This window comes from Leptopilina heterotoma, unplaced genomic scaffold (genome assembly GCF_015476425.1).
Source record: "Leptopilina heterotoma isolate Lh14 unplaced genomic scaffold, ASM1547642v1 Lhet_87, whole genome shotgun sequence".
NCBI classification, from domain to species: domain Eukaryota; kingdom Metazoa; phylum Arthropoda; class Insecta; order Hymenoptera; family Figitidae; genus Leptopilina; species Leptopilina heterotoma.
Genome location: NW_025111190.1, coordinates 1,286,660 through 1,306,844, shown reverse-complemented (window position 1 = coordinate 1,306,844; position 20,185 = coordinate 1,286,660). Strand labels below are relative to the sequence as shown.

Here is a 20,185-nt window from a genome sequence, read left to right as displayed (position 1 = left end):
GTTAACTAATAAGTTTTCTTATAAATCTCCACCTTTAATATAATTAATATCGAATGATAAATTCCTTTTCTTTAATTCATAAAACAAAATAATTATGATGAAAAAAATTCTGTTTAAAAATCTCTTTCAATGGAAAATGTACATTCGAAAATTTCAACTGAAGCGAAATTTGAAATTATAAATGTTAACATAGTGTGTTAAATAAATAGTGAAGGGGAAAAAATGTTCCAAGTTAAGGTAAAATTTAAAATGACAAAGTGAAAAAGAGAGAAATAAAAGGACTTACAAGTATCTTCTGTAGAGCGTTGACAGACTGATTCGCCACTGGAATTCCATTAATTTCTCTAATTTCGTCTCCGACATGTAGAGTGGCCTGCCTGTGAATCATACCGCCGTGCATAATTCTTGCCACAATACATTTTCCATCTTCATTCATTTTCAACGTAATGCCCTGAAAGCATACAATTTATGTTTTTTATAAAAAAAATATTACTACTGTTTTCTCTACAATGAATGCATTTTAATTCACAGACAGTGCAAGAAAAAACTTTAATTCTATTAATCGAGATTTATCACATGAGAATTGTTTTTAAAAATTAGAATTACTTTTCTTGTAACATTATATGTTTTAAATTCCAATTATTTAATAATATTCATTTAACTTTAATTTTTAAATTTAATTTTAAAAATTTAAGTTTAACTTTTAACTTTAATTTAAAAAATTTAACATTAACTTTTAACTTTAATTTTAGAAATTTAACTTTAACTTTAATTTAAAAAATTTAACTTCAACTGTTCTAATTAGACGCATAATTGTTTCCAAGCATTTTGGACTCTTATTCAATATAATAAAATACAATATTCAATGTAGGTAATGAAAAAATATATTTTTATCATCTTTTTTCATTTTTGTAAGTCCGTTTTTCATAAAAAAAAATTTTTGTTTTATTTCAAATCTAATTTTATATAATTTATATTTAATGAATTTATTGCTAAATGAAATTCTCTTATTAAAACAATTTTAGAATTTTACAATTTAAGCAAAATTTTATTTAACAAATATTTTAATTCACGAGCATTTTAATAAAGAAAATTTTTCATTTAGCAGAATAATTTATAGCATAGAATATCGAATTTTAAAATTAATGTATTGAAAATCATTAAATTCATATATTTATCAAAAAATTTGAAAGTAATTAAATTCCTTTGAAGGATTTTATCAAAATGTTTGAAAATAATTAAATTTATTCGACAAATTTTAATAAAATTGACTTGTATTGAAAATAATTGTATTCTCGAAAAGAATTTTATTATTTACGAAAATAATCGAATTCTTTAAAGAATGTTATTTGAAAAATTTTGAAAATTATTAAATTGTTTAAAGAATTTATTTTCATTTTTTTGAAAATAATTGAAAATTTTTTTTTAATAATTTTTATTAAAAATTTTGAAAGTAATTGTATTTTATGAAGAATTTCTTCTAAGTTTTTTAAATAATCGTGTTTATTAATAATTGTACCTAATCAATAATTTTATAAAATTATTGATCTAAAATTAAATTCTTTTAAACAATTTCATTAAAGATTTTATAAAAAATTAATTTTTTTTTAAGAATTTCTTGAAAATAATGTATAGTTTTTTTAAAATAATTTTAATTAAAGATTTTGAAAAAAATTGAAGTTTACAAAGAATTTTATCAAAACTTGAGAATAATTAAACTTTTTGAAAACGTTTTGTTACAATTTTTAACAATAATTCAATCCGTTCGAGAAATTTTATTAAAATTATATTAAAAATAATATTGAATTCCTAAGAAGAATGTTACTATTTAAAAAAATAATTGAATTGTTTCGAAGAATTTTATCAAACTTTTAGGGAATAATTGAATTCTTTCGTGAAATTTTATTAAAATTGTTTTGCAAATAATTGAATTCCTGTGAAGAATTTTACTTTCAATAAAAATAATTGAATTCTTTCAAAGAATATGTTATTATTTATGAAAATTTAAATCTTGCGAAAATTTTTCTTAAAATTTTTGAAAATAATAAATAAGAATAATTAATTGTGCACATAAGTGAATCTTTTGAACTTTGAATCTTAAATTATTCAAAAATTGATGTTTATATTTGAAAATATAAAATTTTGAAATTTGCAAAATAATAATAAATAAAACACTGCATTTCGCGTGTTAACTCGCGTAACTTTTGTTAGTGATTTCATTAAAATTTGTTTAAAATAAAAATTTTTTTAGAGAGATATTTTTATTTATAACTGGGATTTTTAACTTATATAATTTTTCTAAATAAGTAAATAAAAAGTAATTTTAATAAAAATTCATTTGAATAGAATTTCTTATTATTCATAATTATTTTTAATAAAATTTTTTGATAGAGATTTATTTGAACAAAACTTCTCTTAAATCAGAATTCTATTGAATTAAAATGCTTTTTAGTGAATTTTTTAAATAAAAAATTCTTCTGAATAAAACTTTTTCTGCAACAGTTGAAAATCAAATTTTTTTCGCTGAATTTGATAAAATAAAAATTCTCTTAAAATGAAAATGCAGTTAAATTAAAAGAAAATACCAGAACAAATTCCAGAACTTCCGGAAATTAAAAATTGCTACACATGACCTTAAGAGTTAAATCACAACTGCTAACTGGAATATTTATCCAATAATGTAATATTTGTCAAACTTATATTAAAATAAAAAATAAAATAAAATTTAGTGTTAAATTAATTTATTAATGTATAAAATTATTTACCATGGGTTCGTCCGTATTCTTCTGAAATTGAACTAGCCTGACACGAGTGACATTTTCGAGGTCTAGGTCACCGTTTTGCCCTTCGAGGTCATCACTGCCGTTCAGGTACGGTAGAAGAGGTGGTGGAGTGACCCTCGTTGCTTCCTCTCCATAGACCTCGTGGCCAGCCACGTCATGTGCTTGAAGTAACGCCTGTAATAAAAATTTAAGACCAAAAATAAATTCATATGAAAATATTGAACAATTTTCACTATCCTTATAGAATAACACAAACATGCGGCCAGACATATTTTATATATGCGAATAAATTCGACGAATAATCGATCAGGACAAAAGGGACAGGACCATTTTTCACGATTCAATGATCCGTGTGTATAATACTGTTGCTGTTGATGCTACTCTTCTCTCATCGTGTACGCGCTAATGAATTTTCAAAATATCATCTCATTCCACTTTTATCGTATGCAAAGTATTTCAATTTTTTTTTCTTTTTTGCTTTTTTTGCATTTTTTGGCTTGTATTTCAATATATTTTCAACAAAAATACAGATACATAACACTTTTTTTTTTAAAAACAATTTTTTTTTTCCTACCGAATTTTGATAATAATTTAACAAACGAAAATTTAATTAATGACGACTTGAAAAATGTCAAGTTAGAGAAAATTTGAAAATTATTATTAACTAGCTAAAATAACACGCGTGTTGGTTTCTTTTTGTATGGTAAATAAACAAACTTAAAAAAATTTTTCATTTTTATATTAAATTATATTTTGAAAATAAAAGTAAAAATTATTATAAGCAAAAAAAGGTTAAATGCATACATATGAGAAATATTGAAAAAAACAAAAGCATACACGAATGTATAAGTTCTGGTATAATAATTTTACTTGTAGTTTAAAATTAATTGAATTTTTAAAGAGTTGCGTTTACAATTTTCATAAATAGATGAATATTGAAATTTTATAAAATTTCAATTTTCAATGAATTTCATTAGAAATTTTAAAGATTACTTAGGTTTTTGAAAATTTTAATAATTCAAATTTTTCTGAAATTTGTTAAATTTTTAAATAATTATATATTTCATTAATTATTGAAAATGGTGGATTTATAGACGAATTTGACTCAAAAACACTAAAAAAAATTGAATTTTCGGAAAATTATAAATGATTGCATAAATTCAATTATTTTCAAAAATAATCAAATTCTTTTCCAAAATTCAATTATTTTTAAAAACTTTTCTCAATTTCATATGAATTGTATTATTTACAAATCTTTAAAATTATTTTCAATAAATAATAAATTTTTTTACAGGGATTGAATTATTTTCATAAATAATAAAATTCTTTTTAGGAATTCAATTATTTTCATAAATAAAACTCATCGCAGAATTTAAATTATTTCTAATACAATTTTAATCAAATTCCTCGAAAAATGTAATTATACTTAAAAATTTTATTAAAATTCGTCAAAAGAATACAATTCTTTAAAAATTTGTTGATAAAATTCTTTTTGAGAATTCAATTTTAAAAAAATATTAATTTATTCAATAAATATTTATTTATGCAATTTTTGCATTTAAATAATTGAATTCTCGTAGAATTTTCTAATAAAAATTTATTTAAAAATGAATTTCAGTTAAAATTTTAGATTTGAATATTTATTATTCAAATTATTTAAATATTCAAATAATATTTTAATATTAAAATCATTATAGTATTAATTTTAAGAAATAATGGAATTTTGAAAAGGTTTCAAAATTAAATTCTTTGAAAATCTTAATTTTTTATACTTATAACCAACAATTCTGTAGAATTAATTATTTTGAAAAAGTTTAATTGAATTTTTTTCTGAAATTATTTGAAGTGTTTATTTTTTAAAACGTATTCAATTGAAGAATTTCTGAATAATTGAAATTTCGTAAAATTAAATTGTAAACAAATGGATTTAAAAATTCTCAAAGAACTTTTTAAAAAATTATTAAAGATAATTGATTTAAAGAAGAATTTTATTTAAAAATTCTAGAAAATAAGAATTGAATTAAAATGATGAAAATAATTTTTAAACAATTGCAGTAAAAATATTCCTATTATATAAAATAATGATCTTATCACTCGGTTATCTTTAATTCATTATAAAGTTGTTAAATTTCTAAAAGGTTTGAATTTGAAATTTTTGAAAATCTTGATTCCTGTGGAAAAATAATAATTAAATATTTATTTAGAAAAGAAGTTATTGATGTTTTAGAATAATTTTACAATCGTTTTTAACAAATAGAAATTTTGTAAATATTTTTTCCAAAATAAATTAAAAATTTCTTAAACAATATTTGATTTATAAAATTTTTTTTTACTTAAAACATGTACTTTCTTTACGAATTGTAATTGTGAAGCAGAAAATGTGCAAAATATTTTATTTTTTACTGACTCTTGTTAACAAAGTTTTCTTTACTAACACGAGTTAAAAAATTAAAATTAAATTAAAATTCATTTTAATTTGAAATTTTAGGAAAATATTGCTTAATGTTCTGACACATATTTTGCTATATACTCAGTGTCCTAAACTGCACATTACTGACCGAATTTATAAATTTTCCAATATAAGATATGTGCAATTTATTTAGATTTAAAATTTATATAATACAAATACAAATTGCATCGACCTTATGCGGTGGGTGATATTGATAAATTTCAATGACAAGAGAAGAAAAAGTGCTGCTTTGCAAAAAGAGATCATGCGGTAAATAGATGACTTTTCACCAAGAATTTTTCTAAAGCTCCAAACGATTGAATATAAGATTTATATTGTACTAAAGGAAATTTATTATTTATGCACCCAAAGCTTAAGCTAAAATGTATTTCTATTTTCACTGCATATAAGAGAATACCGATATACTTTTTGTAGAACTTTAAAGTTTGAAGTACTTAAAACTTTTCCCTTTCGGTGACTTACAAATGTAGGCACGACATATACGAACAATATAGAAGAAGTTAATGCATTTGACAAATAACATTAAAAAAAAAGTTTATACTTTGTGTTAACCCTATCGCAGTACGAATTTTAAATCTAATGTAGTAAAAAGTCTGATGTTAATTTTTATTATACTATAAGTTCGAAGACAAAATACAAATTTGTCTGACTAAATTGATGTTTACTACTTAAAATTTAAATTAGTAGAACTAACATTCTGTTCGACTGAATTGATTTTTACTTCTTAAAACTTAAGATTTGAAAAGGTCTAAAATTCTATCTGACTAAATTAATGTTTACTACTTAAAAGGAGATAAAATATTTGTCTGATTAAATTTAATGAAAATTAAATACATAAATTCAATAAATATGAAATTAAAAATTAAATTGACGAAGAAATCCAGTTATTAGATTTACATTAGAACGTTAGAATATGTAGATATACACTTTCTTCAATTTAATTCAGTGATTTTTTCATTTTTTGTACATTTTTCCCTATTTTTAAAATATACATATACAATATATATTATAAAAAAAATCTTAAACACTAACTCTGGTTCATTAAATCTCGTGGAGACGAGAAGTTAACTCAATTTTCCAATTCACTCGCACTGAATTTTGCATTTGAATATAAATGACGACACGGCGAAGGAAAATGGTCGGTTAGGGCTATAACAAGAAGGCAAATATTAACTGTCCTAAGTAATTGCCAGACCAAACTTACCTAAAAGCTACTAAAACTCAAACATTCCTTTCTCTCTTATTTGTTTAACTAATTTTCACTTCTCCAGTAAAGATTTATATTATCTATATTTGAATTTTGCCCGGGAGTGAAAAGTAACATTAGGTACAAAACTTTGATTCACGACATTTGAGTAAAAGTTTAACTTGTAAATTTTAAAATCAGGACAAATTGTTTGTTCTTTTGTTGAAAAAACAAAATTTAAGACTACGAATTAAGTAGAAGTCTATTTTTTACTTCAAATTGTATTTCACAAAAATTCTTCTGAATAAAAATTCTTAGTAAAAATTCTTTATTTTACATAAAATAGTTTAAATATTTTTTATTAAAAATATTTTCACTTTAAAATTTAAATAGTTTATTAAAGTAATTATTATAATTATTTTATATTTTACTTCCTTTTACAAGTTTGTAATTTTCTTTCAAATTTATAACAAAAATTCACAAAACAAAAGAGTGACGAATAGATTTTGTACAAAAGTTAGAAAATAGAAGCGAGACAAAAAAGCTGAAAGCACTCAGAAAAATAGGAGATAATTTGCTGGAAACCTGCCAATGTCTGAAGGGCTTTAAACATGACCAGGAAAGTATCACAAACGGAAACCAAAAACCAATCGAGAAACGTATTTCAAATACTACCTACACCAATATGTTCACTTGCTATATAAAATTGAATAAAAAAATAAAAAAAAAATAATATTTTTAAATTAAAAAAAAGAATCTACAAAAATTTTATTAAATTTCTTTTATTAATTTTTATTATTTGCAGAAAAAGATATCAATTTTCTCTAAAAAAATTCGACTTTTTGTTTAACAATAGGTATGTAAAACTAACACGTTCTTTTCAGAATTTCAATTAATGTGTCAGATTCGACAGGAAAATAAAAGAAACATAAAAATAATTATATTTTAAATGAGTTATAATCTTATAATTATAATTTTTGACAGTAACTAAAATTGCAGTTATTTAAAATTGAAAATTTCAAAATCTATTTTACTTTCTTGCATCAATTTTTATCAGTTTTTATGTTATTAAATTTATAAACCAATTTTAGAAAAATTAGAAAAATTATCAATAATTTTAATTTAGAGAAGTTCTTTAGTAAAAAAAATTCTAAATGTAACTAAATTTTAGACATAATTAGATTTTTTTATAATTTTTCAATTCTCAAAGAAAGTTCTTACAAATTTTACAAAATAATTTATTTAATAAACAATAATATTATCAAAAAAATAGTAAAAATGATTAAATCATGAAAGAATTACACATGAAAATATTTGCCATTCATCAAAATTGAAGATTTAAAATTGTAAATTTCCTAATTTAATTAAATTTCTTTCATCAATTTTTATTATTTGTACAAAAAAATTTTCTGATTTTAATTTTCATCAATAAAATTCTATTTTTTTATTCAAAATTTACATATGTATCTAATACATTTTTTTCAGATTTCCAATTCAGGTGGCAGATTCGACAGGAGAATGAAAGAATGAATATTCTTTTTTTTTTTACTGAAATTTACTTTTGGACGATAAAATGCGTGTGTGTGTTTTATTTTTGTAACTTTTTTTTAGCATAGAGTGTGACAAGAATTGGCAATTTTCTTTATAGATGTGGCCGACACATACAGATTACTGACAAAAAATATGTTCGTTAAACTTGATGATATAGGGGAGATGAAATGTGAACAAACAATATCACGGAATATCGTATCGATAATCTCTAACACACTCTCTCTCTCTCTCTCTCATTTCCGTGTGCGACTAATATTTCCTTTGTCTCTGACATTTATAATATTTATATAAATGGAAATTTCCACCGAAGAGAAAAAAAACATTCTAAAAATAAATAAATTTTGAAAGAATTCGAATTCGACTTTTTATTCAATTTTTATAGTCAAACAAATTAATTTCCTAAAGTTAAATATATATGCTTTTTTCTTTAACAAATTTTGTTTGACCAGGGGTCGAACCAGTGAAAGTATTTAAAAATACAGACTTTACGGACCAAAAATGAAAAATTACGGACCATTTACGGACCAATTGCTGACAAAAATATAACCAGTCAGAGTCAAATAAGAGAACATTTTACTTAAAACTATAAATTAAATTTTTCATAACTATAAAACATGAAGATATCGATAACTCCGAGTCTTCGACTCGGAGTGATCGATTTTTTTATGTTTTATTATAATTAAAGATGACCCAGTGATAAAATTATTATTTTCAAGAATTTTTAACTGAAATTCTTCTTAAAATCGATTATTTTTAATAATTTTCGAAAAAGTTCTTTGACAATTTACAAATCCATTTAACAATTAATATTCAATTTTACGAAAATTCAATTATTCGTAAATTCTTCAATTAAATATATCTTAGAAAATAAAAACTTCAAATAATATAAAAAAATCCGCAATTAAACTTTCTCAAAAAAAAATTAATTCCACAGAATTGTTAGTTAAAAATATGAAAAATTCAAATTTTCAAATATTTAATCTAAAACCTTTTCAAAATTCAATTATTTCTTAAAATTTATTCTCTAATGCTTTTAATATTCAATTATAATCTAAAATTTTAACTGAAACCCATTTTTAAATTAATTTTTATTAGAAATTTCAACCAGAATTCAATTATTTAAATAAAAAAAAACAATTTATTGAATAATTACATGTTTCTTAAAATTGAATTCTCATAAAGAATTGGATCAATAAATTTTTATATAATTAAATTCTTTTGACGAATTTTAATAAAATTTTTAAGAATAATTACATTTTCTTGAGGAATTCAATTAAAATTGTATTAAAAATAATTGAAATTCTGCAATGAGTTTTACTATTTATCAAAATAATTGAATTCTTAATAAGAATTTTATTATTTTTTTTTTTTTAAATACTTGAATTCTTTTGGAAAATATTATTAGAATAGTAAATACCTATTAAAAATCATTGAATTGAGGAAAATTTTTGAAAATAATTGTAATTTTTCCAAGAATTTTATTAAAATTTTTGAAAATAATTTAATTTTGGAGAAGAATTTAATTATTTCTAAAGATAATTAAAATTTTGACGAGAATTTTTAAAAATTTTTGAACATAATTAAATTTTTGCCAAGAATTTTATTACTTTTGCAAATAATTGAATTCCTACAAATCATTTATAATTTCTACGGGATTTACAGACCTAGTTCGAGCCCTGTTATTGACTGATCTAAATTATGCAAATTTTTCTCCTTTTTATTTATAAAAAATATGAGAAAATTGTTAATTGTTAAAAAGTTATAATTAAGAAATAGGAAATATACCCATTTTATGCATAATTTTTATTTCTCAATAACAATATAGTTCACAAACTCCTTCTTTTCTTTTGTAAAAAAAACATTACATATTCACGTTTCTTAATATTTTTGTAAAAAATTCTAAATTTTCATAAGGAAATAATTTGCATCAATTATATTTCTTAATTTCAGTTGTTTTAATAAAATTCAAAGTTTTTTAAAAATAAAGGAAAAAATGTTTATAAATTATATTTGTCAATTACAAATTATTTCAAATAATTTTTTAAAAAAATTTAATTAATCTTTTTCAAAAAAATTAATTCTACAGAATTGTAAGTTAAAAGTAGGAAAAATTCAGATTTCCAAGATTTCAATTTGAAACCTTTTCGAAATTCAATTATTTCTAAAAATTCACGCTATAATGCTTTTAATATTCAATTATTATTGTAATAATATAATATAATATAATATAATATAATATAATATAATATAATATAATATAATATAATATAATATAATATAATATAATATAATATAATATAATATAATATAATATAATATAATATAATATAATATAATATAATATAATATAATATAATATAATATAATATAATATATTATTATTATAATTATTATTATAAGTTAAAACATTGTAATTTCTGACACTAATTTTAAAAAATTATTAGGCGTTTAAAAAAAAAATTCATAAAAGTTTTGTTTTCTTACAGAAGTCCTATTGGAGACATGTAAAAAAGGCTTCGGATATGAAATTATTTTAGCTATTGCATAAATTCAGTTGAATAAAATTGTTTATTCTTTTTTTTAAAAATGATAAGTGAAAAAAAAATTAAAATGATAATTTTTATTATGAAAATAGTTAATAATTATTAGGGAGTAGATTTTATAAAATGAATAAAGTTATCAAAAATGGTACTTTCAGAAGAATCACCCAAAAATATATTATAAATTTTCATTTTTATATAAAAATTCTAAAAAATGTTTCTTTATGAACAATATTCTTAATATGAAGAGAAGTACTGTAAACTTTGAAAGTTAACACAATTTTTATTTTCGTTCTATTTATTTTAACAAATAGGAGTGTAATTATTGTGATTTACACGGGTCGTATTATCTTTATAATTAATGACTACAGTGTCGGCACTTTTTTTTTAAGGTAATTAAGAAATATATAACGTCAACCGTTCTGTATCCGCTAACTGATCCTGTTTCGCAATAATAGGCAAATGAGGAGTAATGTTCCCTTGTTAATTGATTAAAGCATTGTTTCCACAGTAAAAAAAACAAAAGAAAATAAAACTAAAAAAAATAGGTATATTTTACTTTTTTTCAAACTTTTATAAGCATTTTTTGCATTTCCTTTATAAAATAAATTCACTTTTCGCTAAAATATATTCCAATATTCTTGAAATAAATTATTATATTATATTCTCTGATATAAAAACGTGATACTTTTATTCAGTACATATGATGCTTTCGGTCAAAACACGTTTTATAAAGGAAAGTTTGTTTTTTTTATTCACATCTTTCTCGCTTTCTCTCCAGGCAATATATGAAATAAATTTTATGTTTAAAACGAGAGAAAAATTTTCGAGAAACTTGTGCTTTCATCGCTTGGAAAAATAGTCTCATATCTAAGAAATGTAAAGTGCGCGCATAAAAATTTGGCTCGCTTATAGGAATGTAAATATAAAATGTTGGGTTATACGACTATCTCGAGAACGTATATAATGCAAGTTGAAAAAAGATTTTCAAAGAAAACGATGAGAGCATATCCGGCATTCAATAAAGTTATCATATATAGCCCATTAATGTTAAACCATGCACAAAAGTATACTGTTTTCGTATTCGCGGTTACAAATGATAAGAAGATGACGCAGTCATACTTCGCAAAGTAAATCCACCCTTTATAAAAATGAATAAATTCTTCTTTTTCTTTTATATAAGCATATTGTAACAAAACTAAATATTTCGTTGGAAATTTTCTTTAGTCGTTTTTTTCAAAATTACATATTTGTAATTTTTTTTTGGATCCAACAAAATGTTTGGTGCAACAAAAAATTTGTTACTGTTGACCAAATTGTTTATTTGAACGCAAAATTTATTGAACAGTATTTTTGTTTTATTCTTGGTCCTGAGAGTCGTTAGAATTTTGTTAAATTGTTTTCCTTTTTAACGCATTTAAAAAATTTGCATTATTTTCCATTGAATTTTCATAAGAAAATTGTTAATTGTTAAAAATTTTGATTAAAAAGTAGGAAATATACCCATTTTATGCATAATTTTTATTTCTCAACAACAATTTTGTTTATAAACTCATTTTTTTCTTTTGGGAAGATAAACATTAGATATTCCCGTTTCTTAAATATTTTTATAGAAAATTCTCAATTTTCATAAGGAAATAATTTCATCAATTCTATTTCTGAATTTCAGTTGTTTTAATAAAATTCAAAGTTTTTTAAAAATAAAGGAAAAAATGTTTATAAATTATTTTTGTCGATTAGAAAATTTAATTGAAAATGAAAATTTTTTAATTTTTAGAAAATAAAGAAAAAAATTTTATCGAAAAAAATGTTCTGTTAAATTTATTTACGAATATCTTTAATTGTAAAATTATTTAAAAACAATTTCTTTTTTAAATATCTAAAATATTTAATTATTATTATTTTTCTATAGGAATTAAAATTTTAAAAAATTTCAAATTCAAACCTTTTTGAAATTAATCAACTTTAAATAAATAATGTTATAAAACATGAAGACATCGATTGCTCCGAGTCGAAGACTCACAGTAATCGATTTCTTCATGTTTTATAATAATTAAAGAGGATCGAGTGTTAAAATCATTATTTTATATTATGAGAATATTGTTGCTGTAACTTTTTAAAAATTATTTCCATATTGTATTATTAACTTAAAATTTAAACTAAAATTCATTTTCAAAGAAATTTTTATTAGAAAATTCTACAAGAATTCAATTATTTTTAAATACAATAGTAAATTATTTATTGAATAATTGAATGTTTCTTAAAATTTAATTCTTATAAAGAATTTTATTAACAAATTTTTAAATAATTGAATTCTTTCAAAGAATTTTAATAAAATTTTTTAAAATAGCTACATTTTTCAAGGAATTTGATTAAAATTGTATTAAAAATAATTGAAATTCTGCGATGAGTTTTATTATTTCTGAAAATAATTGAATTATTGAGAAGAAACTTATAAAAAATTTGTAAATATTTGAATTCCAGTGAAATTTTTATTATTTATGAAAATAATTAAATGTTTGCGTACAATTTTATTAAAATTGTTTTTAAATAATTGAATTCTTTTGGGTAATTTTATTAACATAGTTGATATTGAAAATAATTGAAATTTTGACAAGAATTTTATTAAAATTTTTGAAAATAATTGAATTTTGAGTGGAAATTTTTTATTTATAAAAATAATAATTGGAATTTTGTCGAGATTTTTTTTTTATATTTTGAAAATAATTGAATTTTGTGATAACAATTTTATTACTTTTGAAAATAATTGAATTTCTGCAATCATTTGTAACTTCTTCAAAATTCAATTTTTTTTAGTGTTTTTAGCTAAAATTCTTCTATAAATTCATTATTTTTAATAATTAATTAAAAACCTATCTATATATTGACAAATTTAACTAATTTTCGAAGATTTTGAATTATTAAAATTTTTCAAAAATCTAAGTTTATTAAAATTTCTAATTAAATTCATTGAATATTGAAATTTTATAAAATTTCAAATTGAAACCGTTTCAAGTTAATTTATTTATGAAAATTGTAAACGCAACTTCTTTAAAATTGAATTAGATTTGAAATATTTAAGTAAAATTATTCATTAAATAATTTATTTATTTCATGACAGTTGTTCAAGATTTAAGTTATTTATTAAGAAATTTTTGTCAGAAATTGAAAAAATTGAAGGTTTTGTTTTAGAATAATTCAAGGTAATTTTATAGTTTGAGTCAAACAAAAAAGACCCAAAAATTCAAATTTTTCTTATGAATTCTAAAAATTTAATTTTTTTCAGTACTTTTAATAAAAATTCCTGACTTTTCCCTGAATTCCCTATGTCAGAATATATGATTATTATAATTATAATAATATTAAAACTGTATATTCCAATTCATATTTTATTTTTATAAAGAAAAAAAATTTGAATTAAAAATTTTTACGTTCTATTATTTTTAAAATCGCTAATTTTATTTAAAAAAGTGTGTGAGAAGTCAGCAGCGCGCGAATTGTTGCTAGTTATATGTAAACAAAAAATAATGAAAAAGAAATTTAAGTCGTACAACATTCATTGAATAGTTCTTTCACCGGAAATTTAATAGATAATTTACATTTATAATTTACAATTATAAGTATTTAATAATTCTACAGTACAATAATTATTGTAATTTAAATTACAACCTAATGATTTGTAATAAAATGATTTCGCAAATGCATTAATTAATATAAATAACTTTAATGACAGTGTGTTTAATTAGTTAGAATATAATTAATTAACAACATGGAAAATTTAGTGATGTATAATTAATTTCTCATTTAATTTGTTATTGATGTTGATGATGCAGATTAATTTATTTAAATGTATGCAAAACTATATTGTTATAATTTGCATTTACTATTGTCTATAAGTAGGTAATAATAGTTTAGAAATTAACAATTTTCTCGATTATTGCAAATGTACAAATAATATTTTAATCGTCCAATCGTTTTCGATGAAAGGTTCAATAATTATATTCATTTAAGAATAAAATAAAGAACAAAAGAATTAAATTAGGATCATTTATGTTTGCAGTAGTTTCAAAATATTTGTCATTTAATTTAGTTTTATATTTATGATTTCTAATTTTTAAACATAATTAAAAATTTACACGAGTTTTATATCAAATAAAATGACTAATGAATATAATTAGCAAACGATTTACTGACTAAGTATAAGTGAAAAGAAATTCGTAATTCGTACCTTGAAGAAAATTATAGGTCCCCTAGCAGAAAGTGATAAGCAATTTAGTAATTTCCTAAAATCTCGTAGTATTGATGTTCATACAGGAGTTTAGAAAGTTCATTTCTCTTAATGAGTAGGCTAATTAAGCTGCTCAATTAACAAGGATTTAACATTTTCTCAATTTTTTTCTATTTACAATCTTTATTGTTTTAACAATTAATTTTTGTTAATTAGCTACTTTGGTATCTTACATTATAATTAGCAGCTTATTTACCAATTTCAATGCATTTTGAAAAAGAAAATATTTTTTTAAAGAAATTATTTTTTTATCCTAATTTTTTTCCCACAGATCACAATATTACTCTTTTTTCGGTGCGTGTGTGTTTTTTTATTTGAAGGGATTTTTCTAAAGTGCAATAAACAATTTTTGACATGGTGAAAAAAATTCATAAACAAGAATATTTTTTTAAAAAAGCATCTCCAGGCTCTTAGTAAATATTTAGCTCGAGAAACTTCTTTGACTTTGGGTAATATGCAGAGACCATATTTTAGTTTGCCTAAGGCTACAATTTAATTTGACCTAGCAACATTCCCAAGATCTTTTCTTGTGCAAACACTTCCAATTTTGTCTGTTTCTTTAAAAAAAAAAAATGTATGTCACCTGAGTGAATATAATACTAATTTTTAAATTTCTGATAAATTCGATATCATTATCGCCTCTGAGAAATTGGTTTTCTAAAGAAATAAATCAATAAAATTATGGAGGAAATATTAATAGAAAATTTAGAAAAATGAAAATAAGAAAGGAACGAGTAAAAAATGTCGAGAAAAATATAAAAGTTGAAATACAAGTAAAAAATTGAATAGAAATAATTAAGTGTAATTAATAATTATAATATATAAAAGCAAATGTAGATTTAGAGTCTTTAGTAACTTCTCTGCGAGATAGGCTATTAAATATTATATTAATGACTTTAACCGAAGACAATATTATATAATTTCGCTAGACTAGAATTCGACCTTAATCGTGTGTAATCAAGTTTCCACTCGATATTAATCAGAGAAAATCATTCAAGTGAAATGAGAAGCTTGATAGCGATTAAGAACAAGATTTTCCGATAACATTGCTCACATATGATATATGTTTATGAAAATTAATATCACACGTGTGAAAATTAGTCCTAACTATTATGTTCTAACTATTAAATATTACTATAGGTAGTTAATAAATATTAACTAGAATAGTAAAATATTTCCAATTTTTTGAATATCTCTTTCAATTATACACTCGCCGGAATATTGAACTCGAGACCTAATTAATAGCAGGTCAGGATATTGAGAAAAATTTTTGGGCTTAAGACCCAAAAAGCCCTTTTTTCTTATTTTTAGTATCAGAATGGTTTCAAATGTATTTTTTTTATATCTTCATACAAAATTGTAATTCTAATGTATTTTTCATCAGTTACTTTCCACATTAAACAGGACTCGAACCAGTAAAAGTATTTAAAAATACGGACTTTCGGACTAAAAATGAAAAATTACGGACCAATTTCTGACAAAAATATAACCAGTCAAAGTCAAATTAAATTTTTAAATTAAATCTTTTTTTTTTTAATCAAATTTTTCATTATAAAACACGAAGATATCGATAACTCCGAGTCTTCGACTCAGAGTGATCTATTTCTTCATGTTTTATAATAATTAAAGATGACCCAGTGATAAAATTATTATTTTCAAGAATTTTTAACTAAAATTCTTCTTAAAATCGATTATTTTTAATAATTTTCGAAAAAGTTTTTTGACAATTTTCAAATCCATTTGTTTACAATATTCAATTTTACGAAATTTTAATTATTCGTAAATTCTTCAATTAAATATATATTAGAAAATAAAAACTTTAAATAATATATAAAAAATCCACAATTAAACTTTCTCAAAAAAAAATTAATTCCACAAAACTGTTAGTTAAAAATGTGAAAAATTCAAATTTTCAAAGATTTTAATCTGAAACCTCTTCAAAATTAAATTATTTATAAAAATTTATTTTTTAATATTCAATTATAATCTAAAATTTTAACTGAAATCCATTTTTAAATTAATTTTTATTAAAAAATTCATCCAGAATTCAATTCTTTAAATACAAGAAAACAATTTATTGAATAATTGCATGTTTCTTAAAATTGAATTCTCATAAAGAATTGTATCAATAAATTTTAAAATAATTGAATTCTTTTGACGAATTTTAATAAAATTTTTAAGAATAATGACATTTTTTCGAGGAATTCAATTAAAATTGTATTAAAAATAATTAAAATTCTGCAATGAGTTTTAATATTTATCAAAATAATTGAATTCCTAGTAAGAATTTTATTATTTACGAAAATAATTGAATCCTTGTAAAAATTTTATTATTTATGAAAATAATTGAATGACTGCGAAGAGATTTATAAAAAAATTTGTAAATAATAAAATTTCTGTGAAATTTTTATTATTTTTTGAAAATAATGAAATGTTTGCGTAGAATTTTATTAAATTTTTTTTTAAATAATTGAATTTTTTTGGAAAATTTTATTAGTATAGTAAATACCTATTAAAAATCATTGAATTGAGGAAAATTTTTGAAAATAATTGTAATTTTTCCAAGAATTTTATTAAAATTTTTGAAAATAATTGAATTTCAGATAAGAATTTAATTATTTCTATTTTCTAAAGATAATTGGAATTTTGAGGAGAATTTTTAAAAATTTTTGAACATAATCGAATTTTTGCCAAGTATTTTATTACTTTTGAAAATAATTGAATTCCTACAATCATTTGTAATTTCTCTAAAATTATTCAAATTATATCGTAAAATTTACTGACTTTTTTTTTAAAAAAACGGACTTTTACGGGATTTACGGACTTAATTCGTGCCACGCATTAAACTTTTTACAATATTCTGGCTGACTAAATTGGTTTGTACTACTTAAAACTATATATTTAGATTAGAACAAGTATTTTGTCTGACTAAATTGATTCTTACTACTTAAAAATGTAAATTTGAAGACAAAAAATTATTTGTCTGACTAAATTTATCTTTGCTACTTAATAGTATAAATTTAAAGATGAAACACTAAAAATCCTCTTTTTATTTGTATTAAAAATATTAATGATTTCATATTATTGATATTTAATTAATTTGACAATCGAGTGACAGAATCATCACTATTATTTTATTTATTAAGGTTATGTTATTCGGTATCCGGACAAGTCCAAACCAAATCATCCAAAGTAAATGAAATCCAAAAAAGTAAAAAAAAAAATAGTTTCACTTTGGACTTATTTTTTGGATTTTTTGTCCTGGTCAAAAAGTCCAAAGAAATTTCAATGAAAAAAATTGAGATATAAAAATTTAAATGGTTGCCCTAAATGAAATTGGCCTTTTTTTGAGTTGCTTATTTCGATGACTGTGAATCGAAAGTATGATAAACTTAACGTTTTAAATTTCTGAAAATAATTAAATTAATCGAGCAATTGAATTAGAATTGAATTTAAAAAAAATGAATTTTTGGAAAGAATTTTATCAAAATTGTTAAAAATAATTGCATATTTCTTGGAATAATTGTTTTAAAAATTTTATAGAATAATAGAAATTTTTCAAGAAATTTTTTTATTTACGAAAATAATTGGATTTTTGTGTAGATTTATTGATATGATGTAAAAAAAGGCGGAGAAATGATTTATGAGTTTATTGAAATTTTCGACTTAAATATATGAAAAATGGATAAGTAATTTAAATATATATAACTTCTGGATCATCATCTTTATACAGCCTGACTTAAGTCTAATTATTTTAGTAAAACGATTCCCAGGCATGAATGCGGAGATAAAATTGAGGAACTTTTATCCAATTGTAGGGGAAGAGAAATGGTTAGATGGTAACAGTTTCCGGAATGAAATAAAAAAAAATCTAGAGCGCCACAGAACGTACAAAAGGCGCTGAGATATATATTTAAATGCAGAAATTATAATTGTCTCCTTATTGCCTTTCGTGGTTTTTCCATTCATTTCACTCTTTTGATTCCACAAATTTTTTTCTTCTAATTGTATTTATAATATTCTAATTATAAAAAAAATAGTTTTCTCTTTCGTGTTGCAAAACAAAAACTGAAATCTATTCTCACTTTAGGTATCACGGTTTTTCTAAATATTCAAATGTATAATAAAGTATAATTTTTGTTAATAAAAAAATTAATAATATTAAATTACAATAAAATGCAATTAATAATTAGTGATTCTTTATGAAAGATATTACTAATGTAAAAATTTGAAGTAAAATAACCGTTGAAATTTTGTCTCAAATAAAAATTATTTTGTTCAATTTAAATATTCGACAATATGATCGAACCAAGATAATTGACAAAGTTCAATGAACTGAAATTAATTGAATATTTATTCTAATTGGTCTCGCAATTACTCTTCTTTTAAATATCAACTTCATTTATGTCTTCTAATTGAGAACAAAAATTTCCAATGATTTTTATTTTTAAAGAAATAAAAAACAAGTTAAATCAATGCAAACTATATGAGAGGAAAATATTGTAAAAATATTAATTAAGTTATGTAGTTCGATTTGTATAAAAAAACAGATAAAAAAGAAAATTTTGCAAAAATTTTGCAAAGGAGAAATAAAAAAAATTGCCCTTCATTAAAGAATCTAGGACAAAAAAAGACTTTATGGTGAAAATTACCTACTACCAAAGATTCCATCTCTAGATGAATAATAAAATTTTTAGAGGCAAAGCTAATCTCATCGAGCTTTTTTAAATATTTAATGTAAACTAAGAAATGCATCAAGTTTTTAAATAATAATTAAATAATTTTCCTCTGAAGAAAATCTCATTTCAAATTTCATTATACTTGCTGAAAAATAAATTCACTTTATTTTCCTATTTTTTTGCTCTATTAATTATTCACATTAATAATTTATTCTATAATTTTTTCTAAACTTTTATATAATTTGGTTTCTGTTTGTTTTCTAAATATTTTTTTATAGTTTGCAAAATATACAATATTTAAACAGAGCATAAAAACAAAAGCAAAATAATTTTCTCGTTAATAAAATTCCTTACAAGTTTTATTTTTCCTGAAATTGTCAATTTTATGATATTTTTTTCTAAAATCGGAAAAAAAGTCTTTTAAAAAATAAATGAAGTAAATTTCCAATTTATTCTCTCAACACGATAAGAAAAAAAAATTACAGAAAATTTTTACGATGTTTTCATATCAAATGAAGTAAAAAATTGAGAATCTTTTTTTATTTCTGAAAAAGAAAAGAAGATAGAAGATGAGATGAAGAAGAAGAGGAGGAAGAAGAAGCTATCTATCAGATATAGAAGAAAGATTTCGCGTTCAATCTTTTCTCAAGTAGATTTCGAAATTTTATGACAAAATAGAATTTCTGTC

General features: G+C 21.1%; 1 protein-coding gene across 8 annotated transcripts in view; it reads right to left on the bottom strand.

Moving 5' to 3' along the window:
* LOC122511553 (peripheral plasma membrane protein CASK) overlaps positions 1-20,185 on the bottom strand; it is a 434,675-nt gene that overhangs the window by 47,326 nt on the left and 367,164 nt on the right. For all 8 annotated transcript variants that reach the window (XM_043626886.1, XM_043626888.1, XM_043626887.1 and 5 more), the window contains 2 exons: positions 2,766-2,957; positions 287-451 (listed from right to left, as the gene is read on the bottom strand). In XM_043626886.1, the coding sequence (XP_043482821.1) occupies positions 287-451; positions 2,766-2,957 (357 nt within the window). The remainder of the gene's footprint in view (positions 1-286; positions 452-2,765; positions 2,958-20,185) is intronic.